Raw genomic sequence first — 25,993 nt, forward strand, 5'->3', positions numbered from 1 at the left:
TTCTTAGACATGCTTTATCAAAATCGGTTCAGCTGTTATTGAGATATTGAACTTTGAAGTGACAAAGTCGGGGGTTTTCCAACTTTTTGTTGGTTAAGTTAGGTTATAAGTTTGACCGCTATGTGTGTCTGTGTGTCTGTGTGTCTGTCTGTGGCACCGTAGCTCTTAAACGGGTGGACGATTTGAATGCGGTTTTTTTTATTTGAGAGCTGGTTTTTAGACCTATTGTCCCTATTTTTAACCCCCGACGCAAAAAGAGGGTGTTATAATAAGTTTGACCGCTATGTGTGTCTGTGTGTCTGTATGTCTCTGTGTCTGTGTGTCAGTATGTGGCACCGTAGCTCTTAAACGGGTGGACCGATTTGAATGCGTTTTTTTTATTTATAGCAGATTTTCTAGCGATGGTTCTTAGATATGTTTTATCAAAACCGGTTTAGCCGTTTTAAGATCATCAGCTCTTTTGTTCGCTGCGGTAGGAATCTTAGACGCAGAATGGGTATTTACTTTAGGTACTTTCAAACATATTTGGGACCTAAAATTTGAAACACCCATGTATGCTATATGCAAGATTATGGAATTCTTGGCCTGATGCTGCAGCCAGGATATCCAGAACACTAGTAGGTACACTCTTGATAAAACCATAGCAGATATATCGTGTTTAGATTCATTTCGATCAGTATTTGATTCTACATGCAATGCAATGGTGGCAACAGGATGAGCTGATCCTGCAGCCAGGATATCCAGCACACTAGTAAACTCTATTAAAAAATAATAGCACATTATGTCGTGTTTGATTCCTTTTGATCACATTTTGATCTACATACAATGCAATGGTGGCAACACGATGAGCTGATGCTGCATCCAGGATATCCAACGTAGTAATACATTTTAAAAATATATATAGTTTAAAAAACATGAAATAAAAAAACCCCCGACACAAAAAACGCCAGCAAAAATAAAAAAACGCCCGGTGAAAAAAAAACGCCAAAAAAGACAACTAAAAAGTAAAAAATAATTATGCACTACTTAGCTGTTGCCCGCGACTTCATCTGCGAAGAATTCGTTTATCCCTATCCTGCGGGGACTATGCTGAATTCCCGCAAAATTAGCCTAAGTTAATTTAGTATAAGTAGGTAGGTACCTACCTAGTAATATGTTTCACCAATTAAACTAGTTTGTGGTGCTCCATCCAATGCTAAAACCACAATATTATTACGTTGTATTTTATATTTGTTTCCAAGAAGGCTTCACAACACAAACATGTCAGCATCGATCACAAATTAAGGCAAACATTTACCTCATATGGACAAAATCGATTTCATAGCAGTTTAAGGCCACGGAGTGGACGCCACCGGGCAGCGACCAGCGAGGCGGGCAGCGGAGCGACTATAGTGTGTGTTCTCTGTTTATTGCGCGGCCGAGACTCACCTGGCAGCACACGCAATGAATGAAGGAACCATATAGCGTGGAGAACAGATGGTCGTTGGGGGCGAAAAGTTCTTGAACGGGGACCGCAGCGGCAGTGCATGCAGCGAAGGACGTCCACCAACGAAATGGATGCATAGTCTAACATCTGGTAGCAATGATGAACGGTTGTGTTGCTCCAGTTAACTTAAATATCAAAGCATTCCCAATTTGATAGCAGCCATCCCAGTCTACGGCAACTCTTTGGTTTTGCTCTCCACTGTAGTTAAATAACCGGTCAGAGGTGTGAAAGTCGCCGAGAACATACAAAGTTTACTTTCGCAGTGAGGTCTTAATTGATTCAAGTATCTCGATGTTGATACGATGATAATACATCTCTGAATTATTTACATCAGGTATTTTATTATTAACTCAGGGACTGTATATAGGTTGTATATTGTTAGGTTGCAAATTCACACAAATCTAATAAGACTGATTAGATTATTAAGAATCTTCAAAAATAAACTAGTAAGTAGTCGCAGTGAATAGCGTTTAGTACCTACCCACTTAAAAGGGAAACTTAAAAACCAGGATTTTTGAAGATCTAGAGTACCTGTTGGCCTGATGTGCAACCCAAGAGCCTAGTAAAATTATCAGAGATATCCACGTGCCGCCTTGGTACAAACTGTTCAATCTGATGGATGACCGTCTATTGACGGTATACAAAAATCAAGGGTCAAATGATGCTTTGCAGTACACCCAAAGAGCTCGAACAAACTATTTATTTATTTATTTTTATATTTATTTATTTATTGATATACCAACAGTGTTTACACAGGAAATTATATTAGATTTACAATGGTTCTTATAATATATGTAACACTAACAATAGGTATATACAGCGCTCAACTTATATGTGAATAGATTAAATAGTATTTTAGATTACTTACATTAAGTTAAATTTTACATTAAATGAAAGAAAAGAAAAATTTAAGTACCTACTCATAACCAGTGCTAGTTATTGTCGTCTTTGAAATGATTCGACAGTTTTTGTCTGAATGACGCGTATGAATCGTTGAAAATATCAATGTCATGTGTTTCGAAAAAAAACTAGCGGAAAAAAATATTAAATGTATGCAGTAATATAATGAATAATTGCATTGTTATAATTATTGTTTATATTACGCAGCATTGCGCATTATCAGCAGGACTGTATTTATTTACTGTAAGTACATGAAACCGACTTATAGTTAAGTAGCGCCGTTGTTGTTTGTTAGTTATGAATTGCCGCCGTTCCCCGCGACTCGCTCCGCGTACAATTCGGTTATTGCTTTCCTCCGGGAACTATACAATTTTCCGGGACAAAAACTATCCTGTCCTTCCCCGGGACTCAAACTATTATGTATACCCAATTTCATCTAAATTAGTTCAGCGGTTTAGACGTGATGAAGTAACAAACAAACATACTTATATACAAACTTTCGCATTTATAATATTAGTGGGATAAAGCGGTAAAATAACAAAGTAAACTGAGCGCTGGTATGGTTTCGTTGGATCAATTCGCTGTTGTTTTCCTCAACGCCATAGTGCGTCCCTCTCATCGCCACCGCCGCGGCCCCGCAGCTGACACAGCAGCCGGTTTAATAATAAACATGTCTGCGGTCTGACTCCATTCCATATTAGGTATTATTATAATTATTCATAAATTCAACTGGCCACAGTAATACATAATCTGTGAAAATTTCAAGTGTCTTGAGCTTCCACGTTCTTAAAAGTCCCGACCCCGTTATTTTATCTAGGCAGTGAGATGTAACGGCGTCCGTCTAACACTCTAATTAACGTTATCAGTTAGTTCCTCATCTGGCAGAGAATTAATAATACTTAAGGGGAATACGAACATTATCGTTCGCATTTTCTTACAGAACCAATGTCGCCGCTTTATCCTCGCTTCGTATCCGTTTCTTTGTTTTCATAGACTTTACAAAATAATGGTATCACTTGTCAAAACGTGTATGGATCTCCCCACATCTATTGACGCGGACCAAAAAACACTTTATTTCCACGCAGTAAGAGCGAAATATAAATGTTTTTGAATTAGAATTTGAAAAAGACGCCTTCCCGTCGTCGGTAGGTAATCGCTGTTTCGCGTCGGCCGAGCCGATCGACGTCTTTTCGCTCTTCTCATAGATTGGACGAGACCCTAATTCTTCTAAATTACAATTCACACTTACGTAGATTGTATATTATATTATGCCATTTTTTGAGCATTCATTTCAAGTATCTGGCTTTTTGGCCAACAGCAGGGCTACTATGAAACTTGAAACTCGAATTTCGTATCGTACCGTCCCTCTCGCTCTCGTTTTAAATAGTATAAGTGTCAGAGGGACCGCACGACACGAACTTCAAGTTTCGAGTTTCGTAGTAGCCCTGCTGCAGGCGCCTCACGCTTTTAATTCGCATGACGTTTGTATTACCTAAGTACACACTCCTAGTTTAGCTCTGTTGTCACACATCTTGGAATTGAGTTTATCTGCGAATACTATCGGCTTACCATGTTTTATTTGTGTAAATAAATACAGAACTCGACATGTAATTAACACTAATCTAACTAAATGACATAAGTATTTAATTATCTGTCTTCCTAATGACTAACATTTAAATTAAATAAATAAAATAAATATTATTATCATGGGACACTTGACACCAATTGACCTAGTCCCTAACTAAGCAAAGCTTACTTGCTATGCATTACAGATGAACATACTTATACCTATAGTTAAATACATAATTACGCGATACGTAATTTTTTAGTTTTCTTTTTTTTGTAACTGTCACGAACAAATGTTTTTTTCTTTATTTCTTTTAATATGTATATTAAACATCCAAGACCCGAGAATAAACATACAAAAATCAGCCCCGGCCGGGGATCGAACCCGAGACCTCAAGTTTCGTAGTCAGGTTCTCTAACCACATGGCCATCCGGTCGTCTAAGGAAACCATGTTGTTGCCTTCGCAATAATAATATGTACACACGCGCACGTAATTGAAAACTAATTAGAGGTCGTCGACGGAGTAACGTTATTTCCTAGCGGCGTAGAGCTAAAAATGATTATAATTAAAAAATAATAAAAAACCGATCAACTGTGTTACGGGCAACACAACACGCAATGATTCCGTACTAATACAGCAGTCATTCAATATTAAGTTTTGATTGACTATCGCTTGTTAAGTCGTAAAGGTTTGATAGTTTTTCTTTTTTATTTGATTAGACATTATAATACTAACATGATTTAAACATTAATTGATAAAAGAAAAAATATGTCTAATTTTTTATACCCGACTGCCTGAAAAAGGGTTATTATAATCTTCCTTACGGACTAATGGAATCAGTGAAAAGGTACAGACTGATTGCCTGGTACAGAATATTGACTCAAAAAGAAACTGGAAAAGTCAGGATTTAACTTATTCCGAATTTGGTGACCTCCGCCCAAACCGTCAGAAGTATTTATGTCACATGATATGCCACTTGCTCACGGACTTATTTTTTTCCAACAAAAAAAAAATACATTAAAAAGAAAATAATGCATATCAATAAAAATAAAAATAAACTAAACTTAAAATACCTACATAAAAAATAAAAATAACAATGATAATAAAAACGGACTTATTATATTTTATAGGAATCTAGCCCAGGGCTTCCCAAACTTATTTGTACTGTGGCGCCCTTGAGACATTGTCATTTTTTACGACGCCCCTCAACCCAGCCCTCAAAAATACCTACCAATTTTAGTACTAGCCTAGTAACAGGTTATTGGTTTCATAGCCTTCTCCACGAACTCCACGTCACAATGATTGTTGTAGGGAACACCCACTAAATACGAGACAAACAATATCACCTTTGAACGAACAATTCTTGTATATTTGAATCCTTACTATTATTATCCCTAGTTACTATTATAAAGGGGAAAGTGAGTTTGTTTGTTACGCTTTCACGCCGTAACTACTGCACCGATGCCTATGAAATTTTGCATACGTCATATTAGAAGCCCAGAATAAATATAAAATAAAAAACATTAAAAAAAATTAAAAAAAAAAATTATTCCGAAAAAAATTGCCGTTCCCAAGGGATGACCAAAAGTTTGTCTTGTATTTTAACCGCTGAGCTGACTCTCTACATGGAACTATGAATGCACATTACACAAACGTTTTTTTAAATAATTTGTTAAAAAGCATGCTTGCTTGCATTCTGGCTTGCATACTTGCCTGTATGCTTGCTTGCAAATTTACATGCTCATTTGCATGCTTGCGTGCATGGCTTGCTTGCATGCTTGCTTGCATGCTTAAATGCAGCCTTGAATGCATGCTTAAATGCAGCCTTGAATGCATGCTTGCTTACGTGCTTGCTTGCATGCCTAAATGCAGCCTTGCTTGCATGCTTGCTTGCACTATTTCATGCATAATTACACGCTTGCTTGCATGCTTGAATGCATGCTTGCTTGCACTATTCCTTGCATTATTTACTGAAAATTATTTAATTAATTAGTTCTTAGAATATATTAGAATAATTTAACAAAATGACATGTAATAATGATATTACCAATAAAAGAGTATGAGTATGAGTATTACGTGCTTGCTTACATTCCCACTTGCATGCTTGCTTGCATGCTTGAATATGGTTATGCATGCTTGCTTGCTTGCATGCTTGAATGCAGCCTTGAATGCATGTTTGCTTGCACGCTTGAATGCAGCCTTGAATTCATGCTTGCTTGCATGTTTGAATGCAGCCTCGAATGCATGCTTTCTTGCATTATTTCTTGCATATTTTTGCTTGCTTACATGCTCACTTGCATGCATGCTTGCTTGCTTGATTGCTTGCTTCTTTGAAATGTTAACGCGGGTAAAAGCTAGTAAATAAATAAATATCATGGGACAATTGACTCCAATTGACCTAGTCCCAAAGTCAGCAAAGCTTAATAAATACCCAAACGTCCAAGATCTGAGAACAAAAAATTATCTGCCCCGACCGAATTATTACATTATGAAGTACTTTATTTTTCTATATCGGAAGATCTTCGGCTTTAAAGATTAGCGGGGGCGAACGGTCGATCTATTGGGTCACCTGATGTTAAGTGATCACCACTCTCTACACCCGCAGCGCTTTATGTCTGCTTGGGTTTATCTTGGCTTAGCTTGGTTTTATCTCTGAGAAAACACCACGTGTTGCCGAGTTATAGCCCGAGTGAAGTATTTTTGTTCACATGTTGTTTGTCTTTCCAAATCACCGCTATTTTCTATAAAATAATTAGCATTTCGAATCATCTTATCTCTAAAACAGGTACCGATTGGCTCATCAGTAGCTTTGACGCTCAGCACATTTCCATACTAATACATTACCCTTATTTGTAAGCCACTGCGATGCGGGCTCTGCCGTCGGCGTCGTGTCATGCAACTGAGGCATGCACAAAACATCCTCAAAGCGGTACTTCGATGCATTAACTCAGGAGCAACGAACTTCAGCCTCGTCCACGTCAAACCTTGCTAAATAAAGCAAATTTGAAACTTGATTGAAAATAAATGGGATGAATGCCATAATTATAATCTTTAGATCACTTTTACGCTGTAACTTCTGACGAGTGGAAAGGTTAATCCCTATCACTCATTTCGCTATGTAGATAAATTCACTCACTCACTTCATATAAGTCGGTGATAGAATCACCAAATTTACCCAAATTCATTCTCCACATTGATTTAATCGTTATTATTCAATATGGCCAAATATGATCACTGCTCCGAATAGAGATAGATCGAACCCGGGCCCAGAAGCTCAAAGCTTCGTTGTACGGTTCTCTAATCACTTATAGACTACCCGGTCGTCAAATATCAACAGAAGCTTGTATAATATCGAAATGTGAAAGTAGAGGCTGGCAGGCTGTATGCTTACATAATGCCCAGGCGTCTTTACCATATGCGATAAAATTGTAATTTGTTACTAATATGGATTCGAAGTCTGAAATAAATGATTTGTATTTGTTTAATAATAGTTATCGTAGTTGTCATGCACGTGTGGTGGCGGAAGAACAAGGTGGTTCTAGTTCATTTGTGGTTGAGCGTGCAGAGGCACTAATAAACTTGACCCGCGCCGGCATGAGAGCATGATGCATATTTCTGGGACCCTAGTGAAAAAGGGGTTAAGTCTGCAAAAAATACACAGCTATTTTCTATTTTATGTGTATAGGGGTTTAAGTCGAAATCGGCTGTTCAACTGCTGCAGAATTAACCCCTTTTTCACTATTTTATCAAGTTATTATCAGGGGATGGGTGCAGAACAACAGCCGCGCGCGATCGATGCATGCAGCAGGGCTACTACGAAACTCGAAACTCGAAGTTCGAATCCTACCAACCGTCGCTCTCGCTCTCGTATTAAATAGTATAAGTGTCAGAGGGACCGCACGACACGAACTTCGAGCCCTGCTGCTAATTCCACGAACACTAAGAATAAGGTAGTTCGCAGTGGCTCTTTTTAAAAACCTTTGAAAGGCTTTAACATAAAAACATTGCAGTAGCAATACATTGCAAGCCTTGAATAATCCGTCACATCGTAAGTAGTTGGTAAGCCCGCAATCTACCTATATATTTTATAGCTACGCTGATACTGTACTGGTTTGTTTGGATAATCCATATTTTAACAGCAGCCAGTACACAACGCAATATCTCAATCGCGCGACCTTCGGGAGTATAACTATGAATATGAGCTCACCGACACCATACATATGAATGTTATGTTTCAATTCTCCGAAGTATTGGTACCTATTAACTTTTATGCGCTGCAGATTGCAGAACGAGTTAAGGATATAGTTTTTATTGTTTTCGTGTAGTTGGTAAATAGTTATTCTGCAATAAGTCGAAAACTTTGATAGTCGATTCTACTATGTAAAATACAGATTTATTACTTACATACCAGCCTCTGTTTAGTAAGAATGCGATACTTATGATCTTATTTTATAATCGTCGACCGGTCGAGGGAATTCAAACGTGTATAAAACATAGCACAAAATACAAAACAAAATGAAGGTAATAACGGTAACTAAAACTACATACAAACCAAACTTATAAATAAAAAAGTTGCCCAAAATCACTGCCATGTGGTAAGGTGCCCAGAAGGCTGGCAGCATTACCACGCTGTATGGCAATGCTTAATCTTTGTGTTGCTTAAATAAACTGAACAATTTTCTCCAAGGAACATTGAAAAACGATTTTATATTTCGCCTTTCCATAGTAATGAGTAAGTCGGTCAGCTAACCAATACATTTGTATGTGAGTATGACATTTTTTTATCGTTTATCGACTTATGTTCGTTGTTCAGTTTTTAAGCAACGCTATCACCTGTTTAAGTATCGTCACATTATTTGCTACCACTCTTATGTATTATTTTAACCATTCGAAAATACGATAGGTATTCTCATTTGTGTAGTTAGATCACATTAAGATTTTTTTAAGCGTTATGAAAATAATAATTATGAAAGGCAATAATTAAAATATAACTTTTGCTGGCATTAAAATTGTACGAAGTCCTCAGTGCGTTTGGCCGGTTTCTTGAAAATAGTGTTGTTTCACTGTAAGATTCGTAGAGGACCAGCTGAGTCAATCAGTTTCTTCGACTACACGATTTTAGCCTTGACTTATGCACATCCTGATAGAATAATGATGCTAGTTATGCAGGAATAACGTCTGCGTATGACGTGGCGCGTGGCGCGTGGCGGGGAATACCGCTGTCTTGGAGCGCAGGTGAAGGTGACTTTTAGTCCGGTCATGAAATTGTTTTTACTAAGACGACATTTTAGTACCTACCTCTAATATACTCAGCGGCACAAAATTTGGCCCACCCTTCGTACATACGAGTAGTAACCTATTAGTTTCATTACATTACCAATCAATACCCATCACAAACGCACCAGCCTCATACGCGGTCATGGCCAGCGGCATGAGTCGTCAGCTGACTTAATTAAATGAAAGTACTTGAGTGACCGGTGACCGAGCAAACGTGAGCTAAAACTCGAAGACACCCGTTATTTTCAGAGATAAAACCAAGCTTTATCGATTTTTCGTCTCCAAATTAATAAATATATAAGAATAGTTCGTTTAAAGGTGTTAGATAATGTGTATAATTTGGGGGCAACTATTTTTTTTCTGACGATTCAATTCCGCTTGCAATTGCCTTGGCCGCGGTTGAACAGAAGAAACGCTCGCCGGCTGGACACGCCCCACCGAGCCACAAGGGGTTAAGAATGGGTAAGTCAAGGGAACAACGGGAGGGAGTCAAGTGAATAAATAGATTTGTATTTTGTTAACGTGGTTGGGTACTTTAGATACCTAGACGCGTGCCAGGCAGCAGACAGGCACTCAAGGCCGAACGTTTACTTTATAGCCACTTTCACTAATTGACGGACGCCGACCGAGACCGCTCCCACAATAATATATGGTATAAGAACATCTCCCTGTCCGCCTCTTTTCTAGAGAATCGTCTTCGAACTCTGTTCCTGTACTCGGACCGGCATAGTGGCGTTTCTATACAAACAAGCACTGCAACACCTCGATATAGCGATAGTCCTACGGCAACGCTGGGGAGACTCAAGCAGCCATGTTTCGACTAAAAGGCTTTCTTCTAGTCCACAAACGCTAGGCATAGCGGCAAGTTATACTCTTTGGTCTTCTGTATGACTTACCGCAGCGTATGTATGTAGGTAGTATGTGGTTTACGGTACTATACCTTTTTGAAACCCAACTAGTTCGGTAGACTGGAAGTTATCGAGCCTGCGTTCGATACAATTGAGAATGATCCTGTAAACCATGGCTCAAGAGCGAGATGAGCCCGAGTTCTTCAACAAGGTGATTACCCTTCATGAAGAACACACCACTTGCTCTTGTTCCATGCTTCTGGTGTTGTACCTTTGAGCAAGATGTTAATCATTAGGTTGAATTCAGTCGCACTAAAATTCCTGGATTTTCCTAAATTTCTATGCTGATTATAGAGATGGCTCATTTAGATCGGTCAGTATGGGAAAGTCTGGGAATGTCATCGATTTTTGTAACAAGAAAAACTGCAATCGACCGAAACGAAAGATAAAATAAATATCACTAGGTACCTACCTATACTAAATTAACTTAGGCTAATTTTGCGGGAAATCAGCATAGTTCCCGCGGGATAGGGATAAACGAATTCTTCCAGATGAAGTCGCGGGCAACAGCTATGTAGTTGATAGCTAGTGGTGGACTGTATGGGAAGTAATGGGAAGATTGATGGAAACACGGGTTAAATGATAGGTTGTTTAATAGGATTAAAGGACAATATTATGAAAAAACATATTAAAAAAGCAAGTGTCAAAAAGTATAGTTATAAAAAAGATCATACCGCAGCCAGTCGCCAACAGTAGTGCATAATTATTTTTTACTTTTTAGTTGTCTTTTTGGCGGCGTTTCTTTGTCGGCGTTTTTTGTGTCGGGGGTTGTTTAAATTTTAAATTTAAGTTTTTATTTCATGTTTTTTAAATGGTATATTATTTTTTTAAAGTGTACTAGTAGGTGTGTGTGTAGGTGTGGTGTAGGGGTTATAGCACGCAGCACGGATTGCTGAGGACCTGGGTTCGATTCCCAGCGCTGGTCTCTTTTTCTGGTTTTCTGTGCATACATGTCTCAGTTTGTATTTTCGATGTACTAGTGTGTTGGATATCCTGGCTGCAGCATCAGCTCATCGTGTTGCCACCATTGCACTGAATGTAGAATCAAATACTGATTAAAAGGAATCAATCACGACATATATCTGCTATTATTTTTTCAAGAGTATACTGGTGTGCTGGATATCCTGGCTGCAGCATCAGCTCGTCGTGTTGCCACCACTGCATTGTGTGTAGAGTTACTGATCAAAACGAATCCAAACACGACAATGTGCTATTATTTTTTATAGTGTACTAATGTGCTGGATATCCTGGCTGCAGCATCAGCTCATCCTGTTGCCACCATTGCATTGTATGTAGAATCAAATAAAAAAACCGGCCAAGAGCGTGTCAGACACGCCCAAAATTTCATGAAAATTTGCACTTTAAAGTTGAATATTTCGCAAACAAATCACTGAATCGAAAAATCGCCGTAGCAAACTTCTTATGATTTTAAAAGACCTATCCAACGATACCCCACACTATAGGGTTGAATGAGAAAAAAAATCACCCCCACTTTACGTCTATGGAACACTAAAAAAATTTTTATTTAAATTTTTATTGTAGCATTTGTCGGCATAGTTTACATTATATATCCGTGCAAAATTACAGCTTTCTAGCATTGATAGTCCCTGAGCAAAGCCGCGGATGGACGGAGAGACACACAGACAGACGGACAGACATGGCGAAACTATAAGGGTTCCGTTTTTGCCATTTTGGCTCCGGAACCCTAAAAACGCATTAACATCGGTCCACCCGGTTAAGAGCTACGGTACCACAGACAGACACACATACAGACACAGACACATATAGCGGTCAAACTTATAACACCCCTCTTTTTGCACCGCGGGTTAAAAAGGAGATTTTCTCCTTTTTTGTACTGTGAAAATAATCTTCTAGTTGGTTTGTTACCAAGCCCAGATACCACCCACACCCATACACAATACATAGGTATATTGTGCAGCGCAGCAGCAACCGGCCGCGGCGGTATGGTGCAATGGACGATAGCCTCTTGGCCGTTCGTTACTGAGGTGTCAATCTAAAGCTATGAACACTAAGTTCCTGATCGGACATATACGAGTAAGTAGGCCAATTTGCTTTTATGCATATTTATAATTCGCTTTTATAATATTAGGACAGTTAGAGTTATTTCTATCGTTATACGAATGCATGTAAACAAAAGTAGTTTCTTTGGTGCTTTGTTTGTTTGTTTGATAATGATATAAGTACTCTTTATTGTACAAAAAGTAAAAACAAAAAGGTTACAGAAAAAAAAGTGTTAAGTACAAAGGTGAAGGCTTTGATAAGGAATCCTCAGAACAGGCCGTAATTTAATTATAACTAAGAATAAATATTCCATACTCGACGCTAGCTAGAGTGAGACGGATAATATAATTAAGGTTATATACGAGTATGTACACATAGCAGTAGGAGCTAAAGGTGCGTTACCACTGGAGCAGCGCGCCTGCGACTGCGATGCTGCTCTGCACAATGTTCGGCGCATGCGTGGGACTCACGCGAATATGACGAATAGATAAAATACTATAATGAAATACTAATAGATAAAAATTTACCTCAGAACCAATAATTGACAACAGGAATAGACATTAAACTGTCGCGTTAAAAAACTAAAATTAGTTCATTGCTCATTATGGCAGTTGTCTCACCGCCGGCGAGGAAACGATTGGCTATCGACTATTTTCTCGCTCAAGAAACGAACAAAAGATATAGGATCCTGTGTAAGTAAAAGAGACACATATATTAATAGTTGATCGCCGGCGGTTCACACTGCCGGCGAGAACTCGCTCTTACATCTTTTGTCGCAGCGACAAGAGCTATAAAACTCGCTGAGCTATAAAACTAGCTCAGCGATACTCGCTCAGCGCTATTAGCTTGGCGGCCGCCCGGCTCGAGCGAGTGGAGCGAGTAATCGCCCGTCGTGCTCGAACACTCGCTTTTCACTGCTCGCCCACTCGTTTCTAGTTACTCGCTCTGCTCGCTTCTCGCTCATCGTCGGCGGTGGGACAAGTGCCTAAATGGGGTACGAGTATATACCCGTTACAGCGATATTGCTAAAAAAATATATATTTCACTAATGAAATATTTATGAGCACCTATTGTAATTAAGCAACAAGTATGTAGACACAAAAATATGACCGCATAGCATTTAAAGATTTTCTAAGATTTCTAAATACGCAATAGTCACGCAATAGAAGCAGTCCAGCTAACTGCAAGCAAGACACTAGGCACTAGGCGCACCTCGCGTCTGCTGCCGGCGAGTCATGGTCCATAAAGCTACAAGCAAGCTACAAGTTTCCGTTACAAGAAACATGAGAATATGTCGTCTAATCTTGCCACCTTTTTAGTGAGACTTTTGCCATTTTAAGCTATTTGCTCGCGGTACTTGGGTATTGAATGTCATTATAAGAGCTCTAAGTATACAGGGTGATATTTTAACGTGATACAAAGTAAATGTTTTAGGCTCAGTCCAGCATTGAATGACTAAACTTTTTATTTTATTTATTTATTTATTTATTTATTTGACAAAAACACTTATTACATAATGTTGGAATTTTCCGTCAAGACTCCAAACTAGGCTGAGCCTGTAACTTGGTAGTCTGCGAGTGTGAATACAGATTAACAATAATTTAATTATGATTATGTTACCGCTATGTCTAAATTTATACAATGAAATAAATTATGTTAAAACCTATAACTAAATAGCTATTAGAATTTCAGAATTAATAATTAAAACACTAAAATAAGTAAAAAAAATAAAATAAAATTAGAATGTCAATTATTATACGGTATCAAAAATTTTAAGTTCAGATTTAAAATAAAGTCAAAAGTTAAAAATTTCAGTACATCAGAATAATTAAAAGAAAAGAAAAAGAAAAATGCCAGCTCGAGAAATAAAATTCATTCAACAATAAACAATTGATTTCAGTATGTGTGTGTGAGTATTTGTATGTGAAAGTGTTGTATGTGTGTGTGTGTGTGTGTGTGTGTGTGTGTGTGTGTGTGTGTGTGTGCGTGTGTGTGGTTTATTTCTGGTGCTTGATGAGACTTTCAGTTTCGCTATACGTCAAAGTCCTCAGCCAATCCCTCACCCGAGACAAAGCCCTAGCCAGGGGAAGCTCTTTAATGTTCTGATTTCTGCAAATGTTGTTATAGATGTACGGAACTTATTGAGTCTTATTTTTTACATCTTTAAAAATTATATTCTGTGTATTGTATTACATTTCAAACCAATCTAATCATTGGAAATTCACTTGCAAGATTTGTAGTGAAGTAAAGTTGGTTAAATAAATTAATGCCTGGGGACCATTCGATTGGAGAAAATCAGCCAGGCAGTGTCGGACCTCGTATCACGACCGACCGAATCGCACAAGAACACAAAAGTTGCAATTTAATGCAAAAGTCAGACACTAACATAAAAATTGTACTTAACCTAAAAATTTAAATGGGGCATCAGGGTGGGCACCAAAAAAATCGCAAAAGCGCACTAACAGTTTGGACACAGCTTAAGCTGGGTCCACATTTATTGTATGATTTTATGGTATCGCATCTCCGTCGCGTTGCACCGACGTGTATCAAGATCGCTAGTGTGGACGCAAAAACGGCCCGATCATGCGGCGCGCCGTATCTGATCGCTCGGGTTCGATGTGTTGATACGCGCTTTTATACCGGGTGAAATCTATGAAAATTGCGGTTTCCATACATTGTTCATGATTTCTTAGAATAATGTATAGAAACCACAATTTTTTTCAGACTTATTTCAACAAAAGAGTTAATGCATTATATTACCCAGCATTAACTGAGCATGAAACACTAATTTTGTATTACGTCCTAGATTTCACCCGGTATACCCCGCACACTTATCACGCGTATCAAGATCGGTAAGTATGGACGTGTTAATACTGTATCAAGATACAAAGTTATGATTTGATACGCCATAATCGCTCTCGGGGCGGTTTTTTCCCCGATCATCAATGATAACACTTAATGATAATGATACGGTGTTATGATACGATACGCCTCAACGCTACGGTTAGTATGGACACATTTTTTCACGTGACGATGCTAGTGATACGGTGTGCCCAAAGTGAGCGTCCATACTTAGGATACGCGAGCTCGATACGATACGCGTGATCGTGATCGGCAAAATGATACAAATGTGGACCGAGCTTTAGCCCCCAACAGGCGACGCATGTGTGAGTCACGCAACACTAATGTGTTCGTCAGTCAGTCACAACAGAGCGAAGCAACAGGTAGCGCGGCCGGCGCGAGCGCGAGCTACAGGAAAACCGCAGAAAACAAAACGATAACGCGCAAGCCAACGAATAGTGCCCAGCAAGCGGTTTACGGAGAATCTATGCGTGTGACGTGCCCAAAGAGTTTAGTGTATTCTAGTGTGGTGATTGATAATTGTGTTTAGTATGTTCTGGTGTGTCGGCGAGGATATGCCGAAGTTGTAATTTGCTAAGTGATTGCGGTCAAAGAAACCTGTCGGATGAGTGTGCGGCGCGCGCGATGATGGCGCGCGGGGGCACGCGGCGCGCGCTGACGCTGCTGGTGCTGACGCTGGCGCTGCGCGCGGCGGCGAGGGAGCAGCCGCTCTGCCGCGCCCATACCGACTGCCTCTACCAAGACAGCAACTTCGCCAGGGAGAACTTCTTCAAAGTCAATGGTAACATCTACAAGCTTCTTCGTATTTACGGGCACCGAGGTGCGCGGTGGTCTCTCGGTAAATCGAGCGTGAGGCGAATTGTTTTAAGTAACGATACGGCAATGCTCACAAATCAACGCAAAAATACGCTCCCGACGCAGCGGCAGCACTCAGTAATTCACTTACTCACTTTTTGGCGCGCTTTTAACTTCATCATCATCATCATATCAGCCATAGGACGTCCACTGCTGGACATAGGCCTCCCCCATAAACCTCCAGTTGCTTCGGTTGGAAGCGGCTTGCATCCACCTTGAACCCGCGACTTTAAACAGGTTATCCGTCCATCTCGTTGGTGGACGTCCCACGGTGCGCTTGCCGATCCGCGGTCTGTAGTCAAACCTTGCAAGTATAATTTGACCAACTTCCAGTAGTCAGATTGACTTGAAATTTGACTTGTAAATCGCGTGACAATACAATAATCTGGTAGTGACATCCTGGTAGTCAAACCAGGATCGTCTTCGCAGGACGAAACTCTTCAACGGTTAATAGCATCGACTTGATATTTGGTATGCAAATTTGGTTTGGGTGACAATGCAAGTGCAGTCAACAAAAAGTACAGTCAGCAAAAAAGCTTGTTTTAAAAATGAATTTTTATGGTTAGGTTATTCACAGTATAACTAACTTGTTGACTCAAAAATCCATAAGTACCAATTTTTCAATTTTAACGAATTTAACATATCTAATAGGTAGTGCCACGACAGTTGAAGTGAATGATTACACACACGGGTGAATGAGTGAATGTCAAAATCCCGCTATCGTTACATGACATGTTCTTGTGTGCGTGACCTCAACACTCGTGACACTACCTATACTACTACATTTTAGCGTGCGTTGCCGCAGTTTAATGCAAAATCTTTTTGCCTTATTGGTAGAATTCTTAAATAGGTTAAAACGTATTAAAATAACACAATAAATGCGTAAATATAATAAATTATAAGCATGAGCGCGTCACGCGGGCGGTCCGAGGCAGCAGTGCGAGTGCGAGGCAACCTCTGTGAAGGCCACTCCGGAGTGGCGCCTGGCATCTACTTGTAATGGAAAACGTAATCGCGGAGTGAGCCGCACCTGCTACTCGTACGGTTGCCAATGTTGTAACTGTAACTGCCACAAACTATAAAGGAGATCAATCCAAATTGGTCAGAAAGGAGAAGTCAGAAACTGTAAGAATTATATTCACAGTGAGGGTGGTAATGAGGAAGGAATGTTGTTTGGTTTCATTTTAAGTTTTAATACCTATATTATAAGTCTTATATTTTTTTTGATCTTTTAATTTTCCTTTTGTATTATTTCGTTTATTACATTAGATACTATTGTCAATATGTCATCTTCAAGTCCCAAGATTCAGGCTCAGCCTAGTTTAATTGGGATCTACTCTTAGATTATATATGCGACTTATATAATAGTTTAGTCATATATAAGGATCTACGGCATAATGATAATGATGCGTTATAACTCCCTGATGATATAATAAACATTAAAAAAAAGAAATCTGTTCTTAGGAACCATGGCGACGATTGTAGATTTAAACAGAATGTCATTTTTTTTAAATATATGTATCTCATACATACATAAACGGAAATAGAACCTAAGTAGGTAGTTAAAATCTCTGTTAACGTAAGGAATACATCTAAGAACAGATTTCGCTATCTCTCATGGTTTATAACTTCTACTCGTACATACTGACCCATTCAGATTGATCACCCTGTATTATAGAGCATTTAATTTTAATATTTCACCAAAAACCACGACGCTCGCTATACGCACGGTCCAGTTGCGCGCACTGCGGCTGGCCGTCCAGTTAGCCGCAAACAAGTACAACCGGAACCTGCGGCAACCCGGACGGCCAGCCGCAAGTGCAGCCGGAACCTGCGGCCACCCGGACGGCCAGCCGCAAGTGCAACCGGAACCTGCGGCCACCCGGACGGCCAGCCGCAAGTGCAACTGGAACCTGCGGCCAAAAAAATACAGATAATAATGCGACATAATTTAGTGATATAAAAAAAAAAAAATTATTATGTAAGACATCTTTTGTAGGGCACCTTGGAGTTTTTTCTTACCCTTAACATAACTTAACGAATATAAATCTAGCTTCGCATTCAACCTATTATAAAAAAGTGGACCTAAAAACGAAAATTTTTGAAGAGAATGCGCGCTTTGTGTTCTGTTATTAGGGCAGACAAGATCTTTGCGTCTTTTAGCAGTACATTCAGGGCTGCTACAGATTGCGGCGTGCTGTTTTATGACAATGCTCTAGCAATGCACAAAATAAATAGCTGTCTGACTGTTAGAACATGATTTATAATTATGTAGGAGGTTAGTGAGATATCGATAGGGATGGAACGTAGAAACTTTGAGAAACGCTCTATGGGCTCTTTCTAGGCTTAGTAGTGACGTTTTAGCTAAGCAGTGGCTTAGAGAAGCCACCTGATGAAGCTTAAAACACGAATTTCAAACCGAACTGTCGAAGCCGGATTTTACTCGACTTAACGTTTCACATGCTCCTTGCTTCTAGCACGAAGGCCACGATTCAAAAGCCACCATAAATAACCTATTACTACACTGCCAATTTGTCAGAAATCATGCTGGCTCGAGAGAGCTTAAAATGAACAAGCGGCCGGCTAAAATGCAATTACTTCAGAACTTCTGAAGACTGGAGGTGCTCCCCTTATGCAGGAGTCGCAGAGCCTTTTCATCTTTACTGCGAGAAAACTAAAAATGCGTAGAATTTGAGCTTAATTATTCTGTTTTTTAAGTAGAGTAGCAAAACTCCAAAAAATACCTATTTCGCTCTTACGATACGTCCATAATCTGGGCTGTAAAGTTATTTGCTGAAGAACCGGTAACCAGTGGAGTAAACCATTTCTTGGGTGGAAATCGCGTCTCGGCAAATGTAGTGTAGGATGTCCTCCGGCCAAAATGGAGTGACGATTTGCGCAATACTGCTGTTAGGAGCTGGATACGTCGAAGCGAAGAAAGGGCATAATTAAAAGAAACATTAACAATGGCGCTTATTGTCTCCACCACATCTCCAGTAGTGGACTGCTATAGGCTAATGACAATTCAGAATTGAAAGAGATCTCACTTATAGAATTCAATTTTGTTTTATTACATTATAATATACAATATAATATGTGTAATATTCCCTTTATGTAGTATTATTTTGAGTTGACACTGCTTTAGATCTAGGTAGGCGACATGTTCCTCGTTCTCTTCTTCGAAAACTACTACCCGAAACACTCACGGCAATCTACCGTTACTGTCGTATTTCGCAGGCAGGACGCTGAACATCATCTACGACGAGAACACGAGTGTGTTCAGCGTGAGGTGTGACCAGGGCGACGAAAACGAGCCCGGGCCGGTGGCGGCGGCCGACGAGCGCGCGCTGCCCGCGCTGCCGGCGCTGACCGACGTCGCCTTCGCCGAGTTCCAGGGCTGCCGCGCGCCCGCCGGCTCCTACGCCGACGCGCTGCACGCCCTCAACGTCACCGTCGTCGCCAAGCTGTGGCTCCAGTACCTGCCCGCCGAGTCGCGCCTCACGCGCGCCCAGCTGGCCGGGCTCGGCGCCCTGAGAGAGCTCAAGCTGAGCGGCTCCACGCCGGAGTCACCGCTGCGGCCCACGCCCGACTTCCTGGCCGAGCTGCCGCAGCTGAAGATACTAAGATTATACCTCGTGGAGGCGCCTCACGCGCTGCCGACGCTGCCCGCCACGCTTGAATTGCTCGAGCTAAAGGAGACGGCGTTGCCGGCGGCCGAGCGCGTGCTGGGCGGCGCGGCCGCGGGCCCGCACTGGCTGGCGCGGCTGCGTGCGCTGCGCTGGCTGACGCTGATCGACGAGTACTCCGAGGGCGTCCTGGCGCCGCCGCCGCTGGGCGAGCTGCCGCTGCTGGAGGAAGCCTCGCTGCAGGTGCCGCTGGCCCCGCTGCCGGCCCGCTGGCTCGCTGGCTCCGGCCTCCGTAAGCTGTCTCTCATGTCGTGCGGCCTGTCCGACCTGAACAGTTTCCCGTTCGAGGGCGCTACCAACCTCACGGCACTGAACGTCTCGCAGAACAACCTGACTGACTTGCCGAAGTAAGTTTAAATCTATCAACTCTTTCGTAAGATACTCGTAATCCCTAATGTTTTGACGGACGAACCGTCCGTACTTTAAAATTGTACAGAAAGTCTCAAAAGACCGATGATAATCCACCGACGGTAGATAAGGAGGCTGCTTGTGACATCTCAAGATAATTTATTATTATTATTTTTTTATTCAAGCCAAAGAAACCTATTTAAGAGATTTAGTAAAGTGAGAGGGTCACGCCGTTGTGTTGCAGAGGCGTATTCGGGTCACTGACGGCACTGGAGACGCTGTTCGTGTCAGACAACTCGCTGACGGGCGCGGCGCTGGAAAGGGCGCTGATGAAGCGCACGGCGCTGCAGCCCGCTCCGGCGCTGAAGGAGCTGCGCGCTAATGACAACCCGCTGGGCTCGCTCTGCGGCTCCTCACGTATCGCGCGCGGCCGCGGTTAGTGCCCCCAAACACACCAGTGTCAATAATTTTTAAGGTTCCTACTTGACAACGGAACCCTAATAGTTTCGCCAAGTCTGTCCGTCTGTTTGTATATCTGTCCGCGGCTGAACTCAGAGACAGTTAGTACTAGAAAGCTGTGATTTGGCATGAATATACATATCAGTCACGCCGACAAATTTTTTCGTAATAATAATAATAAATTCAATTATTTTGGACAACTTGGCCCATACAATAAATACCTTACAGACTAACATGCATCAATCAATAATATTTAAAACTAATTTGGTAACAAAACGCCGTGACCCCGCCCGTGTAATGGCTACGAAACGGAACCCTATCTTGGGCGTGTCCGACACGCTCTTGTCCGGTTTTTTTGTCATGTATTCAAATATTATAAATACAAAACTTAGAGAGTACGTGTGTATGCTCTTTCGTCTTAACGATTATCTAACGACTACGACTATCTATCGGATCTAGATGCATTGGACCGAAATCGGGTATGTAGTTTTTGCATGTAAATAACTGGACTGGATCTCTGGAGTCGCCAAAGACCTGTTATTCCAATATTTACGCACGCATCTAAAATCTCGAAATCAGTCTCCAGATCTAATCATCATCGTCCTCAGCCGGTTAAGTTTCGATACTGAACAAAAAGCACCTCTTTGAAATGCCACAGCAAACGAAAACTCGCCACCTGCATTCACTCGGTGCCCGAAATTCTCACGATGGCGACAGTCCAAAGAAGTGGCAAGCCTGCTAATTGGAGGGTGGTGACCCTTGGAGTGGTGACTCGAGAACCTTTCTTCCCCAACGGGTTATCTCATGGTTAGATCTGATGGCAGCACTGAACTATGTAGTATCTCTTCATACTATTGGTATGTTACATGGGTTGTGTTGGCACAGTCCAGTCACGGTCGTGTGCTCTACTGAGGCGGAGTGTTCCTGTTGTGTTGCAGTGAGCTCGGAGCTCCCGCTCACGCTGCGGCGGCTGGAGCTGCGGCGCACGCGCGCCACGCGCCTGTGCAGCGACTGGCTGAGGGACGCCAGAGACCTCGCCCTCATCGACCTCAGGGACAACCTCATCGACTCCTTGGACGTGAGTACGGCCGACTTCCCGCCGCACCCACGTTAGGGATCATCCCTGAACGTCCCACCGATTTTGATAGTTTCAGACTTTCCCCCTCCTTTGCTACACTTATTACTAATGACCATCCCAACTATTTTGCTCTCGTGGCACAAATCGTCTAAATAAATGAGAAAATAAATTTTTGGATGGCCCCTAAAACTGCCATTGCATTAGGCGTCACACTTTCTAAAACTGAGCAGCTATGTATGCTTAACCTGCGAGTACCTGATCAGGCCATGCGTCTACAAATAACCCGCCTGGCATAGTAGTTTAATCTGAAGACGCCTTGTAAATTTTACGTTTCATCCCAGCCTATATACGTCCTACTGCTGGGCACAGGCCTCCTCTGAACAAGAGGGCTTGGGCCATAGTTCCCACGCGGGCCCAGTACGGATTGGGAACTTCACACGCACCATTGAATTGCATTGAATTGATTTTCGTTTATGGACAACATAAACAGACTCACGACGAAGCCCGTTGCACTACATCTACAACACGTAAAAATAAAATAAAAAAAAGATTGAATATGGCCGGTATAACACAGTCGCACCGTTGGTACCCTGATGTGAAGGCAGCCTCAAATTGACTAATCAGTGGTCCATTTAGATTGAGCAAACTTCATAACATCGCAAGGCCTTACGGCTACTGTTAAACAGCCAGCCAGTACTGTTTGAGCCTTTAGCTTAACTACCTACATAAAAAGTTCCAGTGAGCGGATTCCTTTACAGATGCGATTCTTGCAATCGAACTGTAGTACGGGCGTTGGCAGTTGCAGCCAGAACACAACTCGTCTGTAGCGTGCCGCGGATTCATTAGTCACGCATGTTTCAGTACTCTGAGCTGGTGATGGAGCGCAGCTCTGAGCTGGCGGGTGCGGGCGGCGCGGGCGTGCGCCTGCTGCTGGACGGGAACCCGCTGCCGGCGCTGCAAGTGACGCCGCACCAGCTGGCCGCCTGCCGGGACCACGCGCGAGAGGACACGGTAACACGCATACGCATGTTGCTGACCGACAACATATTCCGACAACAACAAATTCGCTGTTTTAAAGCATCTACCAGCTCGTGATTGCGAGTAAACTGCTTATTAGAGGTCAGCGAGATCTACCACACTTTGTTGCAAATACACTAAACTAAATATGCCTTACTTCTATAGGCCGGGTCGATAGGTATACGGGGGGGTTTTATTTGTATCGATTCGTAGTTGAAGTAGAGCGCGCTGCCGACAAGTCGCCTTTTACGACACCCGCGGGAAGAGATGGGACCGGTTCATCCACAATGAGCACGGCAAGGACTCCGGACGGATCACTCCCGTAGTGTCCCAAAGATAAACGTAAGCTGTTATAAAGCTTAAGTGGTAAATTGAGCGCAGCAACGTAATGCAACTTGAAGTAGGTCTACTGTCGGTCTAAACGGAGTGAACATTTGGTTGCAGCGCGCGCGCGTGGAGCTGTCGCTGTCGGAGCTGGAGTGCACGTGCGACAACAGTAGGCTGCGCGCGCTGCTGCGGGACTGCAACAAGCTGCTGGCGCTGGCCGCCGACGCGCCCTGCAGCAGCGGCGGCAACGGCAGCTTCCTGCAGCGGGACCCCGACCAGCTGCTCTGCGACTACCTCGACTGCCCCGAAGGTACGGCCTCCGTTCGCATTCAGCTGGCTTACTGTTCGTGGTGAGATCGTATCGATCATCCGTTCAAAATGTGTATTCGAAGGATTTCCACAAAAATTACTATTAATACTTAGATAAACAGGTATCGACGTTTCTCGCCCACGCTAAGTTCTCGCACTAAACCTGGTGTGCCGTGTCGACCCCTTTGCCCTGGAAGCCATCGGTGGCGCTTCTTACAGCGAGTGGTACTCGCACGACCCTCGATTTGTTATATGATCATAAGTTCCTCGTCATGACCACCGCCCCTGAGGGCAGAGGAGTGATGTCAGTCGCAGGCGGGAGGTGACGGAGGCGTCTCTCGAGACAAGACGGGCGTCCGGCGGCGGACGTCTCCCGGCTGTCGGCTGTCGGCTGTCGGCTGTCGCTCAGTGTTGTGTGTGTCGCAGGCTGCTCGTGCGGCACGCGGCTGCGCGACAACGCCACCGTGGCGCAGTGTGCGGGTGCGGGGGCGCGCTGGCCGGGCTGGGCCGCCGCCAGCGCCGCGCGCCCGCTGGCGCTGCTCGCGCCGGCCGCCGGCCTCACGACCGTGCCGCCTTACCGACTGGTCGAGCTGATCGTGCCCAACAACTCCATCGCCGCGCTCGACCTGGACGACATTCCGGACACGTTACGGGTCAGTCGCTTCAAACTGTCTCAGCATTCTTGTTTAGGTACTTTGTTCACACAGACATAGACGGAGGTAGGGATTATATTGCGCTATACAGAGGGGAAAGTTGAGATGAAGCTTTAGTTAAAGAACATCCTAAGTTATTAGTTGGCTACATACGGTTTAATTTTTTTAAGCATAAAGGATTCATATTCCTTTCACTGCAAATCAGTACCTTAAGAACTGTATGGAAAAAGTTTTCTTTGTTTTGTGGGTGAATAATATACTCTTGACCTTTTAAATATAACTTTAGTTATCGAAATATTTAATTTTACGACCAATATGTTATCGCGGCGCTTCCCCCAGGAGCTGGACCTGCGCGACAACCGCATCGCGCGCGTGTCGGAGGCGGCGGCGGCGCGGCTGCGGGACGTGCGCGTGCGCCTCGCCGGGAACCCGTTCGCCTGCGACTGCCGCGACCAGCTCGCCCTCGCGCGCCTCCGGGACGCCAACGTAAGTGCCCGTCGCCACGCCGGCCGGAGCCGCGCCGCACTGCCGCACTCACACTCACGCTCTGACTGCCCGCAGGTGTCGGACTGGGACGAGCTGCGCTGCGGCTCGGGCGCGCTGCGCGGGCTGGCGCTGAGCGAGCTGCGTCCGGGCGACCTGTGCGGCGGCGCGCTGTCGTGGCAGCTGGGCGCGGCGGCGGCGGCGGCGGCGCTGGCGCTGCTGGCGGGCGCGGGTGTCGCGCTGTGGCCGCGCGTGCGGCCGCGCATCAAGCAGCTGCTGTTCGAGCGGCAGCTGTGCCTCGAGTGGGTGCTGGGCGCGTCGGACGAGGTCGCCGACCCCGGCAAGACGCACGACGCGTTCGTGTCGTACGCGCACCAGGACCACGCGCTCGCCGCGCGGGTGGTGCGCGGGCTGGAGGCGCGCGGCTACAGCACGCTGGAGCACTGCCGCGACTGGCATCCCGGCGCCGCCGTGTCCGAGCACATCGCGCGCTCCGTAGAGTGCGCGCGTCGCACGCTGCTGCTGGTGTCGGACCACTACGGCGAGAGCAAGTGGGCGCTGGAGGAGTTCCGCATCGCGCACGCGCATGCGCTGGAGCGCCGCTCGGCGCGCGTGCTGCTGCTGCGAGGGGGCCTGCGCGCGCCCGAGCGCCTGCCGAGGGACCTGCAGCTGCATCTGTGTCTGCATACATACCTAGACCTGCACGACCTGGACGACCCCGTCTTCTGGCGCAAGCTGTGCCAGGCCATGCCGCCCCTCGGCGGGGGCAAGCCGCCCGTCGGCGGGGGCAAGCCGCCCGCGCCCGCGCCCGCGCCGCTCGGCGGAGGGAAGCTGCCGCGCCTGACCGCGCCGCCCGAAGCGCACGAGGCGGCCGAGCGGCTGGGCCGGCTGCTGTCCCCGCCGCCGCCCGCCCGCGAGGCCCCGCCCGACCGCTCCGTAGACACGTTGAACGGGATCGCAGTACGATGAGGACGTTGCTTATCGCGTTCCCCGTGAACTGGCATTTAAAACTATAGGCAGTGCGTGCATCGGAGCGCTCTTTCGCGCCGACTTCGTGTGTATCCACTTAATGTTTCTAATAGTGAGCTCATAGACACGAATGATTTGAGTAAAATTTAGCAGATGAGCGAAAATAAAGTCCAGTTGAGATTAATACGTAAAAGTGTTTAAAGCCACTCGTGTTAACGCGACGCTCCCGGTCCTCTGACGAGGTACCTTCTGATTTGGTGGCAGACGCTCTGAACGGAACCATTAACATTCTTATAAAATACTGGCTCTCATCATTCGACAGGCTCGTGTTTCTATGTCATACCCATGTACACAGTTGATGGAATCGGCGTTCGGCGTTACTTTGTAAAGTTAACCTTGTAAACCACCAAGCCCAAGAGATTAGTATAAAGCAAGAGCTTGGCTAAAATTTGGTCTGTTTTGAGATTCTACTTGCGCCGTCGAAAATACTGTAGATGTATTCTTACATACTCGTACATCAACAACGGCAAAGTTTTGTGCAATCCTAAAAATGGCCAGATTGTAATGGCCAAATTCACTATTTTTATTACCTACGATCTACACTATCTTCTAGGCTTGGCTATTTATAAGATTTCACTACTTAATATAAGTTAATCACCATAATCGAGATTTGGTACGTTCTTCACGCACTGTCCGGTTGACCGCACTGCTTCTGGCCGTCCGGTCAGCCGCAAGTGCAACCGCAATCTGCGGCACCCAGACGGCTAACCATAACCGGACTGCGGC

The 25,993-nt window shown here is 43.8% G+C and overlaps 1 protein-coding gene across 1 annotated transcript; it reads left to right on the forward strand.

The window, feature by feature from the left end:
- The first annotated feature begins 15,166 nt into the window (after positions 1 to 15,166).
- LOC141434547 (uncharacterized) lies at positions 15,167 to 25,986 on the forward strand. Its single transcript, XM_074096970.1, has 9 exons — positions 15,167 to 15,804; positions 19,116 to 19,911; positions 20,157 to 20,347; positions 21,310 to 21,449; positions 22,311 to 22,460; positions 22,911 to 23,103; positions 23,529 to 23,755; positions 24,095 to 24,241; positions 24,317 to 25,986. The coding sequence occupies exons 1-9, from the start codon at positions 15,648 to 15,650 to the stop codon at positions 25,205 to 25,207; spliced, it is 2,892 nt and encodes a 963-aa protein (XP_073953071.1). The 5' UTR covers positions 15,167 to 15,647; the 3' UTR covers positions 25,208 to 25,986.
- The last annotated feature ends 7 nt before the right edge of the window (positions 25,987 to 25,993 follow it).

The sequence above is a fragment of the Choristoneura fumiferana genome, chromosome 13 (genome assembly GCF_025370935.1).
Source record: "Choristoneura fumiferana chromosome 13, NRCan_CFum_1, whole genome shotgun sequence".
NCBI classification, from domain to species: Eukaryota; Metazoa; Arthropoda; class Insecta; order Lepidoptera; family Tortricidae; genus Choristoneura; species Choristoneura fumiferana.